This window comes from Mycteria americana, chromosome 5, assembly GCF_035582795.1.
Source record: "Mycteria americana isolate JAX WOST 10 ecotype Jacksonville Zoo and Gardens chromosome 5, USCA_MyAme_1.0, whole genome shotgun sequence".
Taxonomy (NCBI): Eukaryota; Metazoa; Chordata; class Aves; order Ciconiiformes; family Ciconiidae; genus Mycteria; species Mycteria americana.
In genome coordinates this window covers 220,028-243,421 of record NC_134369.1, presented here as the reverse complement: position 1 = coordinate 243,421, position 23,394 = coordinate 220,028, and the positions used below count along the sequence as shown (strand labels likewise).

Here is a 23,394-nt window from a genome sequence, read left to right as displayed (position 1 = left end):
TGCAACGGGTTGCCCAGACCACCTAGGCATGTTCCGAGCTGCATCTTAACCCGGATCCCGACCTCCCAGTAAAAAGACGAGCTGGGAAGCAGCACCACTCCCCACGCACAGGAGACGGGGAAAGGCAAAGAGAAACCCAGCCACAGCCGGAGCTCAGAGCATCCCCGCCGACGCCAAGCCCTGTGGTCTAAGCCAGAGCCGGAGGTGGGTTTTGCTACCGACAGAAACGGGAGCCTGGGATTTGCTGCTCTCCTCAGCATCCCAAAGCCGCTCCCCGGCGCATCCCAAAGCCGAGGGATGGTGACGGGGTTGAGGTGCAGGATGAGCGCCGGTCCCAGGCTGCCCACCCCGAGGGAAAACTTCATCCACGTTGCACTCCCCAGCAAGGCGGGGCTGCTCCCCCTTTTTGGCTGGGGGAAGGAGCCTGCCAGAGCAGCCAGCTCGGATGCTCAAAAATCAGGCAAAGCCTTTAGAGGCTGGAAAACACGGGGGCCTGGGTTAATTCCCTTAATTCCCGCTGCCAGCTGCTGCAGGAGACCTTGAGGCCAGCACAGGAGATTGCTGAGGGACCTTCACGGGCACGTGCCGCTACCTCGCCTTCCTCGGGGGATACAAATACGAGAGGAAAGGCCAGGGAGGAGCTGGGATGGGATGGGATGGGATGGATGCCCTGCATCTCTGTGCCACAAGGAAGCGCCGCTCAGAAATGTGCTGGGAACACCGGGACAACACCGTGAAGGTGAGGGTGCTGAGGACCAGGTTTCAGGCATGCCGAGTACCCCGAGACTGAGCTGACATCTTTTGAAGTCCACCACCCAAGCGAGGTCTGCACGTGTCTTGGCTGCTCCTGATCTCTGAACTTCTGTGCGATGCTTTTGAGCTCTCCGAACCCAGAGGGAGGGGAGAGGGACAAAGTCTCTCCAGCATCCAGTCCGGTCCGTCTGCATGGCTGGGAAACACTGCAAGGCTTCCGTAAAGAATCCCTTGCCCATCCAGACCATTGCATCCATCCCCTCTCTCCCCACGGAAAAGGAGAACTCAAACCCTACCAAACCAATGAGCCCGCAAAGAAAGCGGGGGAAGAAAAACAGCCCTGCTTTTGGGAAAAGCGTGGTGGTGGAAGGAGAGGGGACAGGGCCTCACTCACGGTGGCACGTGAAGCTATGACCGTGCCGAAGGGAACGCCAAGCCCCCCGCGAGATGCGGTACCCGTGTTGGGAGGATGCCAGCGAAAGAGGGACGAAGGCAGCGACTTGAGCCAGAAGACGCACCGGGGATGTGGCAAGCGGGCGAGCAGCTCAGGGAGGACCACCTCGAGCATCTGCCGTGGGTTCAGGGAACAGAGAAGGAGGGCAGCCCAGCTCCGACGCCTTCCCAGGGCGAGGAACAGCGCAGCTCGGGCGAGCAGGGCTCTGCCCAACAAGTCCTTACCAGCGAGACGAGACACCAGATCCACAGCTGCAAAAGCGACGGGGTTAACCTGGGTTGACACCCCCGGGGAGTTCAGCCCCATCTCTCCCTGCCTTCACACGGGCACGCGAGCTCGGCGGCCAGTAACAAATTAGTCCCAAACCAGGTCAGAGCGGCGGCAGAGCGATGCCCGGGGGGTGCCCACCTCTGCAGGAGCCAGCCGAAAGGAGAAGCGCCCTCCCCGGGGCGCTGGTGCCCACCCCCGGACCCCGGCGAGCTGCTAACGCTCCCGTCTTCCCCTGCAACGGCAACGGTGGCAACCTCCAGCCAGGCAGGACTGCTCCACGCCGCAGCGCGTCCTCCCGGGACGCTGCCGCGGGGCTCAAAGCCGAGCCCGTCCCTCGGGGCTCAACCCCCAAGGGCTGAACGGGGGCACCCTGCCGTGAGGGGGCTCGGGCGGGAGCGGAAGGAGCGGCAACGTGAAGCGAGGTGACATTTAAACCCAGACACGGCTGCGGCGACGGTGGCGGCATCGGCATTTTTATTAAACCCAGCGGTTTAATTACCAACGGCGCAGCGCTCTCCAGCGCAGACACAGCCTCCGAGTCAGCCGCCAGAGAAGAGAAGCGCGAGCATCCCTCCACCGATCCTCCTAACGAGCTGTTAAGCAATTATAATTAGCCAGCGAGGAGTCGATATTGCAAACCCCCTTCCACCGCCACAAAAACGCCGCGCCGCCCACCGCGCTGCCCGCCACACGGCGCTCGGGGGGGAAACCCAGGCGGCGGGCGCTCGCACGGGCTGGGTGACAGCCGAGTGACAGCAGATGACATTGATGGGGTCGAGGAGAACGGGGCTTGTGACCGTCACGGGGACGCAGGCAGGGGTGCAGGATCCGTCCCCCGGCCAGCCCGTCCCGCCCGCGTCGGTCCCTCGTGCCTGCTTCGATGCCACTTTGCCCTGCCGCTGGCTGGGAACAGGGTTCCGCTTCCGTCCCTGGGTCACCGCCCCAAGGCGCAGAGGCCTCGCCGAGGGAACTAGAGGAGCGGGGGGATTTTTCCTGCCTCCCCCAAACCAATTCGTTTCATGCTGTTTACCCACTCTGACACATCCCTCTCAGCCGGCACAATGGAAATCAATGCAGAATCGCTCAGGGCTGGCGACGGAGCTGCCATGAGACCGCTCAAGCTGAGACACCCACCAGGAGAGGCAGCCCCGACATTTCCACGCTCAACTCGGGGTCCCAAATCCCTCCCGTGCATCGACAGCACCCGGATCTCCCGCATCTCCCCTCGGCTCACAGCTCCCCGCGCATCCGTAGCCCTCCATCCCCCATCTCCTCCAGCACCGTTTCATTTTGCCCAGCTCCAAAGCGTGCTGGAGCGGCTCCGGCTGGGCCACGCACCCGCCCCCCGCCCTGTCCGCGTCGATGGGGACGATGCTCCCTCGCAGCCCCGGGCGTGACGGTTTCTCTTCCTGAGACACAGCCTCTGGAGAAGGCCGCTCGCAGCCTGTGATGTGCTGGGAATCAGGCAGAATTCATTTCAGCCTAAAAATATTTCAGCCTCCGACCTCCACGCTGCCCTGCGGACAGCCCGTGGGGTTCACCATTTCAGCTGCCAGCTTTCCAACCTGTTTCAGCCAGCGTCTGGTTTATCTCCACCAGCCCCAGGTGCTTTTAACCTTTCCCTTAGCTTTAATTTGGCAGCAAATTCAGCTGAGCTCTACCCCTCTGCGGGGACCATCCGCTCCTGTTCAGCCTCCCCTGGAAACCCTCCTGTGCATCGCCCTTGCGCGGTCCCCGTGGTCAGCAGCCGGCTCCCAGCCGAAATCCCTCGGCCCCGCCATTGCCAAGGCGACCAGCCACCGATACCTCGGGGCGGTAATACCTCCCAAAGATCAGCTCCGGAGAGGCCCGGCCACGGCACGGCGCGGGGAAGGGACGGAGGGGCGATGCACGGCGGCGCTGGGAAGCATAAAGCTCCCCAAACGCCAACGCCAAGAGCTCCTGGTGCTTGGGAAAAGCCCGTACCGTGGGGCGTGGAAAGCGTTTCGCCCTCCCCGAGCATCTCCGGGTGCATAGCAGCTACGCCTTCGGAGCAGAGCGTTTTCCTAATAAAAAGCCGACATCCCCGCCCCGGCCCTCGCAGCCGTGACCTCCGGGCCACGGGAAGCCAAACGCAACGGCAGCAGGCGAGACGCGCGTCACCCGCCGAGACGCCCTTATGGGTAACCCACGGCACCTCCCGGCACAGCCGCGGCCACCCGAGCGCCCGCCGCCGGAGCAGAGCCGTGCCCGGCGCCGTCACGGGCGCAGAGAGCGTCGAGCCGGCTGGCCGCGGGACAGGGCTCCTGTGCATCACGCCGCTGCGGCCGGGCCCGGCACGCCGGGACCCACCTGCTCCTCGCCCCCCCGCCGCCACGCTCCTCAATCGCCTCTTTGACGCCGAAGCCGGCGGCACAGAGAGGGCTGTGAGCGCGGCCACGCAGCTGGCACCCGGCTGGGGACGCGCTCGCCTCCCCGCATCCCCCCGAGCCCGGCAGCTACAGATACGGGCAGCAAGCAAAGGTCCCTGCCACGCCAAGTCCCCCGGGACGCCGTGCTGGGTGAGCAGAGCTACGGGTCCTCCCGTGCCCTCCCCGGCTGCTCCGAAAGCTGCTCAGCTCCACCACGGCACGTCGAGGCCCGAGGAGAAACGGAGGAGAAACGGAGCCCCAGCCAGGCTTTCCGGAGCCCCTTCCACACGGATCCGCCTTCCTCCCAGACAGAGAGCAGGCAGCCAGCGACCCCGGCTCGCTGCAGAGCATCGCCAGCGCCTCCAGCTCTGCAGCGAGAGCAGACCTCGGCAGAAGCCCCGAGAGGAGGAAAACAGCACAGGAAATTAATTGACAGCAAATGCCCACATTAAAGGGGATGGGGAATATTTTTTAATCAGGGTGTTTTATGTCTTTTTTTTTTTTTTTAATGTTTTTAAAAGGACTTAAGCTGCCAGGACTTGGAAGAGCCTCCATGGCTGAGGAGCGACAAAGGGACAGAGTGCTTTGCTCTCCTCTTCTGCCGCCACCGAGGTCCAGCGGCACCCACTGACCCGTCCCCACATGGACACACACGTGCCAAAACCGTCCCCTCTGCCCGGGGTCTGGGGTTTCTGCAGAGACCGGAGCGACAAACACCCACAGGATCCCTTCCCCGGGGAGGGACCGCGCAGCTCCCCGGAGGGCAAAGCAAAGGGCGAAGCATCCCTAGAAATAAAGCCGCATCCCTGCTCCTGCTGTGGCACGCTCAGCGCATCCCCAGGCACCCGCTCCCATCCTCGCCCACCCCACACCTGAATATTTCGGGCAGAGGGAGCAGGACCCAGGGCCAGGGTTATAAAGCCCTTTTCCCTGGGTTTATATCCAGGCTCCCTCCACGCCCTGCCTTACTGGTCATGTCCGCGGGCAAGAGGACCGGCTCCGGCACCGAGCCCCCACCGCCAAGCCCAGCTCAGGGTCCCCACGCTGTCGCTCCGGCCCGCCACGACCCCGGGGACGGATGGCCGGAGCACAGACAGGATCAGGCCCGGGCACCCTGCCCCATCCCACCGCTCGGGTGCCTCACAGCCAGCCCTTGGCCCCCAAGCCAGCGGCGAGCGGAGCTGCAGCAACCAGCAGCAGGAGGGCAGAGTTAAGGATAAATTACCCCAGCATAACCCATTTGCTTTCGCTTCGCTATCAAGCCCTGCAACTCCCCACCTCCCCTGGCTTCAAGGGACTTTTTTGGGGACCCTCCCGGATGCCAAGGGGACCGGGTCACAGCCAGGCTGGGGAGAGGTGCTGCCGCGGGGTGGTTCAAAGCCAGCCGTGCCTTTGAATAGCCAAATTTTTGCCTTTGAATAACCCAAAATAGGCACATGCCAAATTTTTCCCATACTTCTCCCCCATCACCTGCCAAAAAAGCCCCAAGACGCTCACAGCCCCTCCCAACCGAAGGACAGGGCTCGCTTGTCTGTCTGTCCATCCGCCTGCTTTTCCATCCGCCTCGCTCTTGGCCGGTCCGGGGCGGTGACAAAGAGCCGATTCAGGGCAGCGGGGCACCCGAGAGGAGCAGGGCAAGGAGCCCAGGGCAAACCGGGCCACAGCCCGGTGAGGAAGATGAGGGCTGCAGGGCTTCCCGGCCAGAGAAACAGACCCAATGACACCAAAACCAGCCCACCCCCCGGCTCCAAACCTCCCCTCTCGGCAGCAGGGACGGGACCGGCTTTCCCCGGCACCAGGACCCCACGCCGAGGGGGTGTCCGCGCGGGGAAAGCAGCCTTTTCTGGCAGGGACGGGAGAGTAGGGCGATGGCAAGAGAAAGAAAAGCAGCACCCAGCCTCCTCGCAAACCCTGCTGCCCTTCCTCTTCAAAGGGCTCTTTCTCATCCTCTTCCCTACCTGCTCCCAGCATCCCCGACAAAAGGGACCAGCCCACCGCTGTTTGCGGCGTTTCAGCCTCCCAATTAAAATCAAAGGATACATCGCAACCGCTCTGGCCGAGCGAGATGCGTTATCCCCTGCAGCTCGGGGGAAACGCTGCTGCGCATCATCCCCAGCCTTCTCCCTCCCGCTCTCCCTGCGGGCGAGACCCCGAAGGACAGGTCCCCAGGGCGGGACGGGCGAGGACAAGGCTCCGCGGGCAGCGACGGGCTGAGCTGAGCCGAACAAAGAGCATCCAACCCACGGCTGCCGCTGGCTCAGAGCATTTTTGGGCACCCTCTGTATTTTTGGGCACAGGCGTCCCCTGCTCCCGCGCGGCAGCGGCTCTTCTTCCAGACAACGTTCACGAGGGTGCAGGCAGCCAGACCCGGGCAGCGCCGCGTCCTGCGGGGACCGAGAAGCCCGGCTGGGTTTTCCCTCCCAGGTGGCCCCGCTTTAGCCGTGAATTGGCTTTAGCATCCTCCTCGCCTCCTCCGGCACACATCCAGCCACAAAACCCTCCCGAAACCTGGCGCCCAGCACCCCCACCATACCCCCACGTGCTAAATCACTGCCCCGGCGAGATGGCTGCCGGGGGGGCAGGAACAGCCCCGCACCCCTGCTAAGAGCCATTTTAGATTTTTACTGTAATTTTTTTCCCCTTCTTCCTTTTTTTTTTCTTCTTTCCACCTGGCATGCCAGCATTTCCACCCCATTGACTCGGAGCGGTTTCCAGCCGGGAGAACACCGTAATGGCCTCATTATTTCAGATGAGGAATCTGTGTGTTCAATTAGGCAGAGAAGGGTAATTATCTACTTGTAGAAGATAAGAAAAGGGGGGTTATTTTATCAGGGACATAGCACCAGCACAGTTCCCAGCCAAGTCCCCGGATGCTCCAGCTCCACATGCAACTGCCAGCTGGGCCAAGGGGACGCGGGTACCCCCGAATAATCCCCCCACGCCTTCTCTGTGCCCCTCGACACAGGCAGACCCCACCGCCGCTGCTTGGCCTGGTGCTCCCCACCTTACGCCCCGCCAGCTACCAAAAAGCCTCGTGCCCTGCACCTTCAGCCTCCAGAAAGTACATCTGCTCGGTGACACTTCATTTAATGAGTAATTAACCTTTTTTTTCATACATCCTCTGCCAGCTGACGCAAGCCGGGCAGCATCCTCAGCGGCAGGCAGACAGGTTCTGGCTCACAGCGGCCAAAAAAAAAAAAAAAGTCATCTCCAAATCTCAGACGCCTTTTGGTACACAGACCCTTGCGGCGATGCTGAAGAGCCCTGCATCCTCCCCAGGCACCTCTCCCCCTCGGGGACAAGCGTCCCCCCACCCCTGAGGGGTCTGGGACCAGGACACAGCAGAGCTCCCCGCAGCGGGGTCCCAGCTGGCGGGAGGTCCCACGGCCACGCGGATCGGGAAGGAGGAAGGAGACGCGCGAGCTGGGAGGGCACGGTGACCCCCGACTCCCACGTGCTCGCCCCAGCCCAGGGACACGCGCTAAGCCCCGGGGACGATCGGGTACTGGCTGCTTTCTGTTGGGAACGCCACGCACGCCGAGGGCCGCGCTCCACCAGCGGCTTGGGAGATGTCTCCTGCGAAAGCTGGGAGATGGAGAAGAGCAAACCCCATCCCCACCGTGGCGGGACCCCCGTGGCCACGGGAAGCAAGCCTTTCCCCCCAGCAGGACACAAAGGCAGCTTCAGCGCGAGCGAGGTGGAGGGGGAAAACGTCTGGGGGCAGAGGGGGCTGCCCCAGAGCCCCCCTCCAGCACGGCTCTGCCTTTCGCTCTCCCCACGGCTCAGCCCCAAACCCTTCCCTCTCCCCCCAAACTCTCGCACCAAGCTTTTTCTTGAATATTCCCCCCCCCCAGATATATTTTTTAGTCTTTTTTTTTTTTTTTTGACTCTCTTCAATATTTTTCCAACTAAACCAGCTCCCTGGCTCTCCCGCTCCGGCTCTCTGCTGGGCTGCAGCAGCAGGACTAGGGTCCATCTACGCGTGACCGAGTCCTTTCCCCAGCCTCCACCCAACCCCTCTCCATCACCACACTTCAAAAAAAAAAAAAAAAAAAGGCTCGGCAGGACCCAAACTCCAGCTTTGCCACGTGTTCACCCAGGCTTTAGGCACCGATTGGAAAATCCCAGTGCAAGGAGCAGCATCTCCCCAGAGCCCGGTCCCGGACAGCGGAGAGGGGCATGATCCAGCCCAGAGAAGCACCCACCTCACCGCAGCCCAGCCGGAGAAGATGCCCGTGCTCCCCATGGCACGGGGCAAATCCGAACCCCATCGCCAGGCCAGCGGAAAACACCTCCAGAGCGTGGTCCTCGCCCAGCACCTCCCAAGCCGTGATCCCCCGCGCCGTCCCCATCCACCACGTGTCCCCGTCTCTTTCCCCACCTCCCACGGACCCTCTTCTCCCCCAACGCCACGCACCGATCTCCCCCCCGGCTCGCAGCCATTCAGCTGCGCTGCAGCCGCGGGGTTTCCCCGCCGCGAGCCGGAGCAGGGCTGTGCCTCTCCTCGCTGCTACAGCAAACCCTACGGCCGCCCCTCGGAGCATCCCGAGGGGCCGGCTGGGATGCAGGGCACGCAGGGAGGAGGTGGGGGAGAGCAGGAAGAGGCACCCACCGGTTCAGCACCTGGAAACACACCCAGGGAAGGCGCTTGCTCGCCGGCACGCAGGCATTGCTCTGTGCGTCCTCCCCAGACGAAGCCACAGAGGAAAACCGTGTCTCACCCTCACACCGCTGCATCCCGACACCCGGAGGGACCCCAATCCGTGGTTTTCACGGCCAGCCATCCGCAGAGCCAGCGATCCCGCTCCATCTCCCCCCCACCCGAGGCTACCCAAAAGGGTCCCAAAAGAGGAAGGACTTGGCCCTCCTTAACACCAGAATAATTGTGGGGACACGGGGCAGCTGCTCGCTCTTAGACTGCTGTAACTTGTGGCTTTTCCGTTAAGCACGACCCTGCAGCGGAGAAAAGCAAAGCGGCGGCGCAGCCTCCCCATAGCCGCTCCTTTGAGGCGATGCACAAGCAGCCTCATTTCCTGCTTCTCTTATTAGCATTATCCCGGTTTTACCATAAGGCCCCAAAATTTGCAGGATCATGCTGCTGCTACGGTGGAAACTTTGGGTTTGCCGGCCGAGAGGCTTCGCAGGCCTGCAGAGCTGCTCTGACCCGCTCGGGAAAGCCATTTCTTGCCTACATAAGCACTAACTCTCATTTCTTTTTAATTTTTTTAGGACAAAAACCGCTAGGCAAGCTCAGTCCCAACAAAAATGTTACAGCTCAAGTTTCACCCGCCAATATTCCGTGTAGTTTTATGCCACCCGAGCAGCCCAACGAGGTCTGCAAGGGTAAAGCCGGGAGCGGAACCGCAGGGCGAGGGCCGGCACCTGCCCCTCCGGGCACCCCGGATCGTGTCCCCGGGCCCGGGCCGAGGGCTGGGGGAGGAAGGATTTTTCCCCGTAGAGAAGCACAGGCCGAGAAAGCGTTGGGAAAGGGCGGGAGGGCCGGGTTTGCCCCTTCCCGCAGCGGCGGGTGGCTATAAATGGCCTTCTTTGTCACCGCAGCCGGAGCGGCGGGCGGAAAGACCAGGACGGAGCCGCTCGAGGCGGGGAATGAAGAGCCCCTGACCGGTTCGGGGGGCCCTGCCGGGCCTGCCCCGGGCACCCCGGTCCCTGGCGGTGCGACGCCGGGGCCGAGGTGCCTGCGGTGGGGGCCCGCTCCCCCCAAGCCCGCCCGGGCGATGCGGGGGGAAACCGGGGCTCCCACCCCTGCGGGGGCCGGGCGAGAGCCGAGCCGGGGACGCGCCGGAAGCCCGGCGCGGCGGGGGGCACCCACCGCCCTTGGGGGGGACCCCAAACCCCACCGAGGCCTTGCACCGAGGGGCGACGGGGGCCGGGGGGGGCCCTCGGTGCTGCCCCCGGTTGGGGGGGGGGGGGGGGGGAGGGGGATCGCCCGCCTCCCCCCGGTTACCTCTGCCGTAGGCGAAGGGGAGGCGCAGGGCGCGGCCCTGGCGCACCAGGCTGATGTGGAGGTAGGTGAACCAGACGGCGAAGGTGAGCAGCACCAGCAGCAGCAGCAGCTTCAGCTGCTTCCGGAGCTTCTTCACCGGGAGCCGCGGCATCCTGCCGCCCGCATCGCCCCCGCCGCCGCCGCCGGCCTAGCCCCGGCCCATCGGGCCCCCCGCCCGCCCAGCCCGCTCGCTACGGGCCGGCTGCGAGGGCAGCGGGGCGGCGGCGCGGCTCGGCGCGGAGACCCCCGGCCGCCCGGTGCATCGCCGCCGCCCCGGCCCCCGCGGTGGGGAATGAATGAGCGGGGCCGCGGCGGGAGGGGGAGCGCTGCGGGCCGGCCCCGCCCCGCCGGCGCTGCCGCCACGCCCCCTCGGCCCGAGCGACGGCACCGCCCGCCAACCGCGAGACGGCCAGCGCGGGCCCGTCGCCAATGGGCGCCCCGCGGGGGAGGAGCCCGCGGAGGCGCCGCGCGTCTCCACGCCAACGGGCCGGCATCCCCGCGAGGCGCCGCGGGGGAGGCCATGAGGGGCGCGGGGGGAGGGGGTGACCGTGTCCCCGTTCCCGTTCCCGTCCCTGTCCCTGTCCCTGCCTGGCGGGAGGGCGGGGCGGGAGGGGAAGGGCTCTCCGTGCCGCGGGGCCCGGCGGGGCCGGCAGAACGGGTGACGCGGGCCTCGGCAGGGCCGCCCCCCCGACCTCTCCCCCCCCGCGGCGGGGATGGTATGTTCCCGCCCGGCCGCGGCAGGGGGCTGCGGGGCCCGGTCCGGTCCGCGGGGGGGGGGGGGGGAGATGCGAGGAGCCCCCCGATATCCCCTCGCTGGGTGCAGGGATCCCATGGGGGCTGGGATCCCCGGGATCCTCTGTGCTGGGTGCAGGGATCCCATGGGGGCTGGGATCCCCGGGGTCCTCTACTCTGGGTGCAGGGATCCCATGGGGGCTGGGATCCCCGGGGTCCTCTACTCTGGGTGCAGGGATCCCATGGGGACGGATGCAGGGATCCCCCTGATCCCCCCTCGCTGGGTGCAGGGATCCCATGGGGGCTGGGATCCCCGGGATCCCCCTCGCTGGGTGCAGGGACCCCCGGGGCCGAGGCCGCTTCTGCCGGCGGGGCCGTCTGGCAGCGCGAGGGCTGTAGCTCGCCCCGTGCGAAGCCGGGCAGTAATTAACGAGAAGGCGTAATTACGCTGGCAGCGCCCCAGGCCTTGCCGCCGGAGGGTCACGGGCCGCCCCGCCTTGAAGGAGCCGCTCGCCAGGGCCACGGCCCTGCGCCCCCGGCCACCTGTGCTCTGCCAGGCTGAGACCAGCCACAACTCACTTCACCGCTGCACTGGTTTGTCCCTCCGCAGTGCGGTGGCGAAAACATCAGGTTGGTTTTTTTTTTTCCTCCTTTCCCGCTCCACAAGTTGAGGCAGCAGCTCCTCCTCGCTGCAGCTTGGGGCTGGGACAAGAACACGCGAGAAATCAGTTATTAGAGAAAAAAAAAAGATTCACAGCTGGGAAAACTAGAGGGCACCAGTGCTCTGGTTTGGCGCTCAGCTCCCTTACAGAAGTGGAAGGTTAATTAGCTTGTAATTAAGCCCAATTTAGACAAACAGGCAGGGAAAGTGGTGGAGCGGGAAGCTGGGTCCTGGCTGGGAAGCGAACCCCCACCGAGCCCCGCAGCGGGCTGGGCAGCCGGGGGCTTGCGGGGCTGCCGCAGCCAGGAGGAGGAGGAGGAGGCCGGGATGAAGGGGATCTCTGCACCAGACTCTCCCAACGGCTGCGGAAGGTGCGCATCTGGGGAAATGAAGCCGTTATTTCCCCCATTTTTTGCACCTCTCCAGCAAAGGGAGCGGGAGGCCACGGGTCGGGCACGGCTGTTTGCGCAGCCTTCGGCCAGGGGACCGAGGTTCAGCCTCTTCCCACCCCGCCAGCAGCCCTGGGGGGGCTGGGGCGTTTGGGAACGCCGTGGGATGTCCCAAAAAATTCATGACTGGCCCACGCCCACCAAGGAGAGGGGCTGGGACACAAAGTACGGAATTAGAAGAGCAAATATTCATGCACATGAGGAGTCCCAGCCCAATTGGGGCACCCCGACGGTGGCTTTACACAGGGTTCTTCTACCCTTCAGTCGTGCAGGTACGAGATGGTTTGACTGGTCACTAGCACCCACGCTACCCATTGCTGAGCACAGTCAAACTTTGCAAAGCAGCTCCAGTTTTGCAGCTTTCCTGCTGCTTGTCTATTGATCCAGATGTCCCCGGAGTCCGTCGTGCTGGAGTTGCTGACCTACGACACCAGACCATGCTGGGAGGGTTTCAAAGACGCGTCAGAGGATGCTGGCATTGTTGTGGCTGTCCCAAGATATCCTTTACCATTCACGGAAAGCTTGAAGCTTCTGAGGAGCAAAGTCCTTCTGTCCCGGGCAGGGCTGTCCTTTAGTTTGTTTTATTTAAGCATGAGCAATCCCAGAGTTGCCGGTAAAATTTCATTACCTCCTTATATTACAGCGTATAATGTGAATTAAGACATATTAACGAAGTTAATGTCTGTCACGCTATAACTGGCACACACACCCCGTCACACTACAAAGACTGGTTGGTATAATAGGGAAGGGAATTTAGTATTGGGAATTTAGAATTTGCTATCGTTAGGGAAGGGAATTTTCGTACGGGGCTGGTGCCCTGGGGGACCGCAGGCAGCCAGCACGGGGCTTTTCACGGCTCCCAAATGACGTCCCCAACAAATGGCACCTTCCGGCCGCACCCCATATTTGTGGGGGAATGGAGCTGGAGCCGGGCTTGGGTCCCCCCGCAAGAGCGGGGTTTGCTCCCGGCTGCTTGGGCCCTGGAAAGGGCTGCCTGCGGGGTGAAGGAGCGGAGGGGACGGGGGCAGCCAGCCGCAGCCGTCCGGTGCTGCCCCGAGCCGCTCTCCCCCCGCCAGCGGGATGTCAGGGATTTCACAGGCAGGCACAAGCCCCAGCCCTTCCCACACATCCTGTTGCTCGTGCCAGCAATGCGCTCGGCCCTGCCCTGACGAGGTTTCTGGGAAGAACCCCCCTCCGAAAAATTAGGGGAGTGGCAATCCGCACCGCGCCAAAGGGACGATAACCCCAGCCAGGGCTTCTTCTGCCAAAAGCCTTCCTCCTCGATGGAGCTGGAAATTTTAGGGGCCGTGAAGTTGTATCCCGTCACCCTCGACCGCTTTCATGCACAGAAAATCCAAACTGCCGGCAGCGGGGAGCTGGGGTTTGGGGCTGAAACTGGGGAGGGAGAGGGGGTTCCCAGAGCCCTGCGGTGGGGACCTTATTTACGGTTTCTTCACCAAGCGCCCCGAAACGCTCACAGTTGACCCCAGACGGCCACCCCAGGAGGGGACAGAGAAAGGGACAAGGAAAGAAGGGGGCAAAGAAAAAGGGGGCAAAGAAGGGGGTAAAGAAGGGGACAAGGAAACTAGGGGGCAAAGTGTCCTGCTTTCAGCTGGGATAGAGTTAATTTTCTTCCTAGTAGCTGGTGCAGTGCTGTGGTTTGGATTTAGGAGGAGGATAATGCTGATACCACACGGATGTTTTGGCTGTTGCTGAGCAGTGCTGACACTGGTCAAGGGCTTTTCAGCTCCCCATGCTCTGCCGGATGCACAAGGAGCTGGGAGGGGGCACGGCCAGGAGAGCTGACCCCAACTGGCCCAGGGGCTATTCCATACCATAGGGCGTCATGCTTAGTATAGAAACTGGGGGGAGTTGGCTGGGGGGCAGCGATCGCTGCTCGGGGACGGGCTGGGCATCGGTCAGTGGGTGGTGAGCGGTTGCATCACTTTCCCTGGGTTTTGTTCCTCTCTCTCTCTCTCTCATTATTTTCCTTTTCATTACAATTTTTTAAAAATATCAATTATTAAACTGTTCTTATCTGAGCCCCCGAGTTTTCTTTCTTGTGCTTTTCCAATGCTCTCCCCCATCGCACCGGGAGGGGGGCGGGTGAGCGAGCGGCTGCGTGGTGCTTGGTTGCCGACTGGGGTTAAACCACGACACAAAGAAAGAAGGAGACAAAGAAGGGGACAAGGAAAGAAGGGGACAAAGAAGGGGGCAAAGAAAAAGCCCCCTTGAAGCAGCCACTGATGCTTCAAGGTGTACCTGCTGCAGCATGGACTGATCCACAGCCACACAGGCTTTGAGCTGTACCTTCTCCAGCGTGCACTTATCCTTGGGCCACAGTCCCTTCAGAGGCGTACCCGCTGCGGCACAGACATAACCACGGCCACGGCCGCTTCGAGGCGTACCTGCTCTGGTGTGGACTTATCCACGGGCACAGGCGCTTCGGGGTGTCCCGCTCCCGCGTGGCCTCATCCCCAGGTCACGGTCCCTTCGACTCGAGTTCACGCTGGAGTTCCGGCCTGTCCAGTGCAGCAGCACAGGAACCGCAGCGATGTCCTGGCCACCTGCCAGCCCCGGCGCACGGCCACTGCTGGTATCACCGTGTTCCCAGGCAGAGCAGAGCCAGGTGATCAGCAGCACAGCAGCACGGCAAGCAGCGACAGCAAAAAGCAGCCACTAACGAGCCCTAGACTCTAACACGCAGTGAGGCAAGCGAGCCCCGTGGCAAGCACAGGAGCCTGCCAATTAATAGCTAAACAGCAATAGCAGCTATAAATTCAATCTAGCTCCTTGCAATCAAACCTGTTGTTATTTCAAACCCTTCGAGCCCCACGTTGGGTGCCAAAAAGGACTGTTGTGGTTTAACCCCAGCCGGCAACTAAGCCTCCCCAGCCGCTCGCTCCCTCCTGCCAGTGCGAGGGGGGAGAGAATCGGAAGAGTAAAAGTGAGAAAACTTGCGGTTGAGATAAAGACAGGTTGATAGGGAAAGCAACAGCCGCGCACGCAGGCAAAGCAGCACAAGGCATTCCTTCGCTCCTTCCCGGGGCAGGCAGGCGTTCAGCCGTCCCCAGGACAGCAGGGCTCCGGCACGCGTAACGGTGGCCGGGGAAGACAAACGCCATCGCTCCCGACGTCCCCCCTTCCTCCTCCTTCCCCAGCTCTGCACGCTGAGCCTGACCCCGTACGGTGCGGGATGTCCCTTTGGGCAGCCGGGGTCAGCTGGCCCGGCCGTGTCCCCTCCCGGCCCCTCGTGCCCCCAGCCCACTCGCGGGGGGGGTGAGGAGCAGAGCAGGCCTTGGCCCTGCGTCAGCGCGGCCACCAAACGCCCCCGGGCGACCCCCGCTGTTCCCAGCCCCGCTCCCGAGCGCAGCCCCGCACCGGCTGCCGGGAGGACCGCTACCCCTACCCCCGCCCCCGGCAGCGCGGCCGCCGGGGACCCCCCCTCGCCGCCGGGACACCCCCCCCTCGCCGCGCAGGGGCCGGCTCCCCCCCGGGCAGCGCAGCCCGGACGGGGCGGCCCCGCCCCACCCTCGGCCCCGGGAAACGAAACCGCCGCCCGCCGGCCCCCAGCGCCGCCCGCCGCCGCCATGGAGCGGTCGCTCCCGCTTGCGCCGCGGCTGCCGCCCTACGAGCCGCTGGCCGAGGGGCCGGAGGCGGAGGCGCCGCTGCCCAGCACCGTGGTGTCGGTGGAGCCGCTGCCGCCGCCGCCTCCCCGCGACCACCTGGCCTGGTCGCTGTGCACGGCGCTGTACGCCAACGTCTGCTGCCTCGGCTTCCTGGCGCTCGTCTTCTCCGTCAAGGTGCGGGTCCCGCGGCGGGCGGGAGCGCGGGGGAGCCCGGGCGTCGCCTGCGAGGTGGGCGGGGGGCGGCCCCGGGGACCCCCCTGAGCCCCCGAAGCCGGGGAGACCCGCGGACCCCGCAGAGCCCCCACCCCGGGGTGCCCCACGGACCCCACAGAGTCCCCAGAGTCAGGGAGACCCGCGGACCCCACCGAGCCCCCACCCCGGGGTGCCCCACGGACCCCCCTGAGCCCCCAGAGTCAGGGAGACCCACAGACCCCCCTGAGCCCCCACCCCGGGGTGCCCCACGACCCCACAGAGCCCCCAAGCCCAGGGAGACCCATAGACCCCCCTGAGCCCCCCAAGTCCAAGGAGACCCATGGACCCCACAGAGTCCCAACCCTGGGGTGCCCAAAGCACCCCCCAGAGCCCCCAGCCCCAGGTAGTACCACGGACCTCACAGAGCCCCAGACCCGAGGGTGCCCAATGGACCCCACAAAGCCCTCACTCCACGGACCCCTGGCCCCACAGCGCCCTGGCCCTGGCTGGAAGCTCTGGCGAAGGCAGGGCTTTGGGGCAGTGGGGGCCCTTGGCACCCCAGGGTACTCCTGGTGTCGAGGGGGGCTCAGCCCCGCGTGGCAGCTCAGGCTCGCACGGCCCCTCCAGCACCTCTCCCACCCAGCTGCGGCCCGGACCCCCCGGGCACCCCCCTCCGCTGGCTCCCCCCAACCCCACTGACCCTCCTCTCTGCCTCCCCCAGTCCAGGGACCGCAAAGTTCTCGGCGACTACAGCGGGGCACTCAGCTATGGCTCCACCGCCAAGTACCTGAACATCACCGCCCAGCTGCTCAACGTCTTCCTCATCGCCCTCGTCATCGCCCTGATCGCTAGCGGCACCATCACCGTGGTCAACCTCCTCCACCGCGGCCCCGATTAGCCCTTCCCTTGCTCCGCGGGCAGAGCGTCCCTCCTAGGTCTGCTAGGAGCCCGCCTTGCCCCTCGGAGCAGGGGGGGATGTCCTCCATGCGGCTCCCCCGGAGCCCGCTGGGGTCCTGTTCCGCTTTCTTCACTGCTTAAAGCCCCTACGGAGCCCTCCTTGATGGCCCCCCTCGTTGGCCTCCCTGGAAGTGCCTGGAGACACCTCTCCTCTGGGAGCACCCAGAGCTGAGCACCCAAAAACTGGCCGTAGCAAAGGGAAAGAGCGTGCTTTTCTGCTTGCTGCTTCGCTCCGGTTTTGTAGCCCCAAGTGCCTCTAGGAATAATCCTAAGGAGAAGCACACCATTTGGAGAAGACCTCGTTCAAATAAAGGTTTCTTTCACTTTTGCCCCTGGCTCGGTTTCATTTTGGCAGGGGGTGGTTTGGGGTCCCCCCACCCCAGCTTGGCCGGCTGAGAAACGGCGTCCGCCCTCGGGACGCGCCTGGAGAGGGAAGTCGTCCCTTAGCACCGGGCGTCGCAGAGCCGGTGCCCAAGCGTGCGCCGGGCTCGGCGAACCCGGGTGCTGGTGGGGAAGGGGCATCCACACGGGATGCACAGCGCTTGTAAGGCGCACCCCAAGGATGCGGGTAGCACCTCATCTTTGCCGGGGTGTCACCAGGAGCACCCCCGTCCTCGCTGACCCTCGGGGCGTAGGAGCAAGCGGAGCTGAGAGCAAGCTTGAGCTGGGGGGGGAGGCAGGGGCTTGAGCAAGATGAGCTGGAACGTGGCCGTGCAGCCATGTGCGGGGCAGCGGGGGCCAGGAGAGGCTTCCAGCGGGACGGGGAAGCTGTGTGGCTCCGTCCCAAATCGCCTCGGTGCAGGAGAGAGCCGAACAACAGCCCCGGGAGATGGGGCAGCGCCGGGACTGCTGGCTGATGGGGACGCCAGTCAGGCAGGGCTGCTTTTGGGGTGAAGCGAGGCGGTGCCCCCCCTCTCCTCCCCTCCGCAGCTTTTCCAGCATCAAGCCTTCACGCCGGCCATCCCCGCTGCCTCAGTGTAAGGGCTGGCTGGGAAGCTGGCAGTAATCCTCGTGTCTCCGGGGCTGCCGGCACACGGCACTTGGCTGCCCGGCCTCGGCGGTGTCCGAAGTGACCGGGGCAAGACCCCGCAAAAAATCCTGGCTGAGGTCCCTCTGGCAGAGCGTCAAGTATGCGGTCGGCCTGGCTTCCCCTTTCCCCAGCTCGCTGGAAGCCTTTGCGCTCCTCGCCCTCGGCAGGCTCAGGTCCTCAGGGCTGGGGCCCTGCGAGGATGGGAGAAAAAGCCTCTTCTTTTTTCCTCTCCCCAGGAACATTAGGCTCCTGCCAAGAAGCTGCGCTCATGAGTAAGATGTCAGAAATCCCACCCACAAAACATAATGGTTATTTGTTGCAGGATCCTTGGCACCGGCTTCCTGGTGAATCATATATTCCTCTGCTTTGTCCCCTAAGAGCAAACAAGCGCATGCCCCCAGCTGCAAACAGGGCTGCTCGCTGCCTGCCCGGCTCGCAGGCCACCGACGTGCCCACCGGCAGAACACCAGATCAAACGTCCCCACCCAGCTGCAAGAGCCGAGAAGTTTTCTAAAAGGGCAGCAAAGCCCTGCTCGAAAACGTCGCCCAGACCTTTCGGGCTCTCGGCTGCTTCGTTACAGCACTGGCAACAGCCGCATCCCATTATACAAGGGGTTGGCGGCGTGCCGGCGGGGTGTGCTGGATCGCGCCCGCTCCTGCACGCTCCTTCCTCTTCCTGCTTTCTCCCCGCCGCGGCCAGGAGCAGGATCCAGCCTTGTTCTGCCCAAATCCCTCACGGCACATCGCTGCCCCGGGGGCTTTGATGCCCATCTGGGCTGGCGCAGGGGTGTGGGCTCACCGTGCGCCCCCGGGAGCTCTTCCCCCCTCCTCCATCAGCCAAGACGTGCAAAAAATCCTGGGGCACATCTTCCTAGGGACGCTCTGCAGCAGAAAACCCACCAGAGCGGTCCCAGTCTGATATCCCTGCCAGGAGCAGGATGGCGTTGGAGAGGGAGAAGCAGCCCCTCACTCTCCGCACCACCCAAAAACCCTCCTGCCCCTCCCCAAAGGGCAGCTGGGGTTTCTCAGCATGGGGATGACCCCTCCGGGTCCCGGTGGGTGCCAGGAGGGAGCCGGATGGTGTCGTGGTTTAACCCGGCAGGCAGCCAAGCCCCACCCAGCCGCTCGCTCCCTCCCCCCGGTGCGATGGGGGAGAGAATCGGAAGAGTAAAAGTGAGAAAACTCGTGGGTTGAGATAAAGACAGGTTGATAGGGAAAGCAACAGCCGCGCACGCAGGCAAAGCAGCACAAGGCATTCCTTCGCTCCTTCCCGGGGCAGGCAGGCGTTCAGCCGTCCCCAGGACAGCAGGGCTCCAGCACGCGTAACGGTGACCGGGGAAGACAAACGCCATCGCTCCCGACGTCCCCCCTTCCTCCTCCTTCCCCAGCTCTGCACGCTGAGCCTGACCCCGTACGGTGCGGGATGTCCCTTTGGGCAGCCGGGGTCAGCTGGCCCGGCCGTGTCCCCTCCCGGCCCCTCGTGCCCCCAGCCCACTCGCGGGGGGGGTGAGGAGCAGAGCAGGCCTTGACCCTGCGTCAGCGCTGCTCAGCGGTGACCAAACATCCCTGTGTTATCACCACTGTTTTCCACAAATCCAAAACACAGCCCCATACTAGCGACTATAAAGAAAATTAACTCTATCCCAGCCAAAACCAGCACAGGTGGGGCAGTGGGCACAGGGGGGGCTTTGAAAGGGGGGAGAGCAGAGCCCTTTTTCCGGGGTAATCCACCCGATTCAGGGGCTGCCGCCCCCACGGCAGGAGGAGCAGGGCAGAGGTGCTCCGAGGACGGGTACAGCCTGTTCGTGCTCTTACGGAAATTGCTTCAGGCTGTTGGCAAGCAGCCACCGAGCCCTTGAACTCTTGGCCACGCTGCCAGACGTGAGCCCCGAGCGAGCGGCGGGACCCACGCCGGCCCTCGACGAGCCACGTAACCCAGCGAGCCGCTCTCAACCCAGCTGAACAAGCCTCCTGCGAACCTAATGGTCCCGCATTCGCCTTGCAGACCCTTCCCTCCAGGCGTGCAAAAGCCACCCGCCACCCCGGCGTTTCACTTTCCTGCACCCTCCCTCCGGTGCTTGCCCCAAAAGCCGTCACCCACCGCAGCCCCTTGACTCCGCCCGGCCCCGCTCACAAGGTTCCGCAGGGACCAAAGCACGCCCCGAGGGCTGGGGCGCGGGTGGGAGCGGGGCCGGGCAGAGGCACCCAGCTGGCAGCGGCGATGTGGGTTGAACTTTGTCTCTCCGCTTTCTAACGTCTCGTTTGTTCAGGGGCAAGGGGAAATAGATGAAAGAGCTGGAAACGCAGGCGGGGAGGTGGGAATTTCAGCGGGCGGTTGGCGCCGAGCTCGGGTCGGTGAGACGGCAGCCGCAATCCCGCTTGTGCCGGGGCTTTGCGGGAAATGGGATCCCCAAACAGATGCTCGGAAACGACGGACAAGGAACGACCCAGCTGTGCTCGGTCCTTGCAGCTGCCGGTTGCCCCCGGCCGGCATCCGGACACCAGGGGGCCCTTTGCCTCCGCACAAGCCGGAGAAGCAGGTGGTGCCCCATGGAGGGACGCCGGCACCCCAAAATGGGGACCCCCCCGCTGGGCCCCTGCAAGCAGCTTCTTCGGCAGCGCCGTACATCAGGCGTTAGGGCCGGAGTGCAAACGCTCCCCCGAAATCCTCACCGAGCCCTTGCCGCCGCCCTCCTCCATCCATCCCCGTGCCCATCCCCACAGCGATTCCTTCATTAGCGCCACAACCTAACGAACCTCGTTAACCCCAGCGAGTGGCCCCTTGCCACGAGGGAAGTAGCTGAGGAAAAGAGAAAAAAAACCAACAAACTTTAATTTCCTGTGAGTTAGGGACAAGTGATGTCGGGGACCGGGAGTTTCAGATTCACACCCAAATTACTGGGACGGCCAGAAAACCTGCATAGCAGCGAACGCAGGTAACAAGTGCCTTTACCCTCCTCCTGGCACAAATCCTCTGCTTTTGTGAGTGGGGAAAACCCCATTTCTCAGAAAAATATCAGGGCTGGGCCTCCCTTTGTCAGCCTCTCAGCTTCCAGGAGCCGGCCACCAAGCAGGAAGGGCGCTGATGTTTCTAAAGCCCGTGTAGTTTGTAGCTCTGTGCCTTGGTGGTTTTCTGATTCAGATGGTTTTCACCTCCCTGCTGCTTTCTTGAAGCTTTCTTCTGTCTTTTTCCACCCCTCAACCTTTTTTTGGCAGCCACGAGGCTTCATCATGAACGCCGAAAGCCAAGGGAGGAGAAAACCCTTGAAACCCAACGTGGGAACCCAGCAGCTGGGTGACGGCCGCCACTGGCTTTAGCCTCCGCGGATGGGGATCGAGCCCTCGGCAGTGGCTTGCAGCTGAGGAGGGGGTTTCGGGGGGCTGGTGGCTGCTCCCCCACCGGCGGCGTGTCCCCGCTGTCCTCCCGTTCCGCACGTCCCCGCTGCGACTGAGTAACCCCAGCGCCGCGGCTCTGCCCTGATCTGCACAGGGCAGAAATTGTTTATCAGCCCGAGAGGGCAAAAAGCAAAGAGGAACAGGCGAGGCGCCCGCTGCGAGGCGTCGCCCCACCCATGGGCATCCCCCTCCGCCTGCCCCCAGACCGTGCCCGGGGCCGCGGCTCTGCCCCCCGGCCCGGCCCTGAGCCCCCAACCCGCCTGGGGAGCCCACCCCACGCCGCAGCCCGTCCCCGGGGACCCAGCGCGCCCGCCCCAGTGCCCCACGCGGTGCCGGGCGGGGTGGCCCCACCCCAGCAAACCCTTCCTCTTGCCTATATAACGAGCCCGGGCACCTGTGCCCCAGCTCCTCGCCGGTGCCGGGCTGCCATGGAGACCGTCCCCCAGTCCGTCAGCATCAACATGCAGCCCTACGGCCGGAACGGGGCAGGTTACCCGGCCACCGCCTTCGGCCCCACTGTCACCTCTTTTGTTCGGCCAGAGCCCGTCCCCGACCCCCAGGACTTTGTGCTCTGGTCCTTCTTCAACAGCATGTTCTGCAACCCCTTCTGCCTGGGCTTCATCGCACTCGTCTTCTCCATCAAGGTGAGGGGAAAGTCACCCCCATCCCACCGCCCCCCTGCCTGGCTCGGGGGTCCCGCCTGCTCTCTGCCCCCGTGCCAGGGCTCCCGAATCCCGTCTCCTCCTGCTCCATCTTGTCCCACCCTGCCCCAGCTTGCCCCAAACCACCCTGGCCCCACCTCACTCCCCATCCTTACCCCCAAGATGCCCTCCCACTCCCTCCTGCCCCATCCAGCCCCACCACGCCGCTCCATCCCCGGCACCCAACGTCCCCGGCAAAGCTGCCGTTCGAGGGCTGCCCGTCCTCCTTCTGTGCTTTGGAAAAGGGGCACCCGGGCAGCGCGGCGGGTCCGGCTCTCCTCCTGTGGACTCGGAGTGAGCCCCAAACCGTCTCCCGCTGGGGGTACAAGGCGGGCAGCCGGCTCCCGGCTCCCTCCCGCGGCACTCCCGAAACCACCGCGAGGCTTCGCCCCTACCTGAGATAAGAAACAGCTGCTCCCCGTGCACTTTTCCTTTATTACCTTGACAGCGAATCATTTTTAACGGGCGCCATGATAACCGTAGAGAGGCGCGTGTCAGCTGCTGGCACTGCAGGAAGTGCCGTGTGGGTGCTCCCGACCGGCCCCCCTCTTCTGCCCGGCTCTCCCCCTCCTGCGCTGCTGCCCCAGCCCCCCAAGAGGACCGTGCAGCGCATTGCCGAGCGTAATGGCTTTTAATAACCCATTAAGAAAGCGCTTTCAGGCTGCCGTAGGCTCCATTTCCGCCGCATCGGGGTTGGGTTTCTTGGTGTTGCAGCAGAGCCCGGTGGATCCCGGTGCCAGGCTTCGGCAAGGCCAGCTGCTCGATGGCGAGGGAGACCGGGATGTCCCCTCAGCCCGTTGCCGCCACCGCTTCCAGCTCGCGCCGTTTCACCACCCATCTCCCTCTCCCGATCCACAGGCCAGAGACAGGAAAATTGCCCAGGACCCAGGAGCTGCCGGCAGCTACGGGAGGACGGCCAAGCATCTGAACATCGCAGCGCTCTGCCTGGGCACCGTGGGTACCATCATCTGTATTGTGCTGCTGGTTATGTACTACAACACCTTGCGGATGGCCGGCCACCGCTAACCCCATCCCACCGAGGAGCAGCGGCACCGGGGCCTCGTTTTTCCTTCCCCTCCACCGCGCTCATCCGCAACCCACCCGCTTCGCCCGTGAGAGAGACGTGCGGCTCCTGTGGCACCCTGCTCCCCAGTCCCGCTGGACAAGGGGGTGTCCTCGGGCACCCTCCTGGTGCACCCTGACCGGACAGCCCTCTTCAGCATGAACCCATGCGGCGAGCTCACAGCAAATAAAGCTCCTTCCCCACCCTTCTCCTTGGAAAGGTCACGCTTTTGGGTTTTGGGAGGCACCGTTCCCCCGAGGCGTCCCCGCTTTGGGGGTCGCGGCCATCCCATAACTCAGACCGGCGGGGAGGCAGGGCCGAGCGAGGAAGAGCAGCAGGAAAGGGGCTTGGAAAGGGGGTGCCGCGTTGGTGCTGCCAGACAGAAACACGCACCCCCTCCCCGGGCTTCTGCGGGGTTCAGAGACGCCCCACACCCCTCTCGGCCCCATTTCCGTGCTTCTTCTCCGCACGTTCCCTCTCCTTCCAGGCGGAGATGGCCACGGCGGGGAGGGGGCCCGCCAGGCTCTGCAGCCGCTCCCGAGGAACCCGGGGCTCAGGGGGGAGCTGGGGGGTCCCACCTCTCCTCGCGCCCGCCTGCCCCTTATTTCGGCACCCTGAAGCCATCCTGCCAGCCCGCACCCCGCCCTGCCCCAGCTCGGTGCCACCTCCCCACCCAGCGCTTCTCCAAAGGGGAAATTTGGCTTCTGAGTCCC

General features: G+C 64.2%; 3 protein-coding genes across 6 annotated transcripts in view; 2 read left to right on the top strand and 1 right to left on the bottom strand.

Annotated features, from left to right (window-relative positions):
• B4GALNT4 (beta-1,4-N-acetyl-galactosaminyltransferase 4) overlaps positions 1–10,125 on the bottom strand; it is a 31,742-nt gene extending 21,617 nt beyond the window's left edge. For 2 of the 3 annotated variants that reach the window (XM_075501710.1, XM_075501712.1), the window contains exon 1: positions 9,833–10,124. In XM_075501710.1, the coding sequence (XP_075357825.1) occupies positions 9,833–9,983 (151 nt within the window). In that variant the 5' untranslated portion in view covers positions 9,984–10,124. Of the gene's footprint in view, positions 1–9,832 lie in introns of all 3 variants that reach the window. The other variant, XM_075501711.1, reaches the window with a different exon arrangement.
• Positions 1–16,820, top strand: part of LOC142409941 (dispanin subfamily A member 2b-like) — a 52,450-nt gene extending 35,630 nt beyond the window's left edge. The window contains exons 2-3 of one of the 2 annotated variants that reach the window (XM_075501715.1): positions 15,295–15,516; positions 16,256–16,820. In XM_075501715.1, coding sequence (XP_075357830.1) covers positions 15,304–15,516; positions 16,256–16,432 — 390 coding nt within the window. In that variant the 5' untranslated portion in view covers positions 15,295–15,303 and the 3' untranslated portion in view covers positions 16,433–16,820. Of the gene's footprint in view, positions 1–15,235; positions 15,517–16,255 lie in introns of those variants that run through there. The other variant, XM_075501714.1, reaches the window with a different exon arrangement.
• Positions 16,821–21,312: 4,492 nt separating this feature from the next.
• LOC142409636 (interferon-induced transmembrane protein 1-like) lies at positions 21,313–23,005 on the top strand. Its single transcript, XM_075501386.1, has 2 exons — positions 21,313–21,561; positions 22,477–23,005. The coding sequence occupies exons 1-2, from the start codon at positions 21,346–21,348 to the stop codon at positions 22,642–22,644; spliced, it is 384 nt and encodes a 127-aa protein (XP_075357501.1). The 5' UTR covers positions 21,313–21,345; the 3' UTR covers positions 22,645–23,005.
• The last annotated feature ends 389 nt before the right edge of the window (positions 23,006–23,394 follow it).

What these genes read in the sequence shown, in the direction of transcription:
- LOC142409636 (XM_075501386.1), top strand. Translation starts at nt 21,346, where the DNA reads ATGGAGACCGTCCCCCAGTCCGTCAGCATCAACATGCAGCCCTACGGC. An exon ending in CACTCGTCTTCTCCATCAAG is followed by an intron (nt 21,562 to 22,476) that starts GTGAGGGGAAAG and finishes CCCGATCCACAG; the next exon opens with GCCAGAGACAGGAAAATTGC.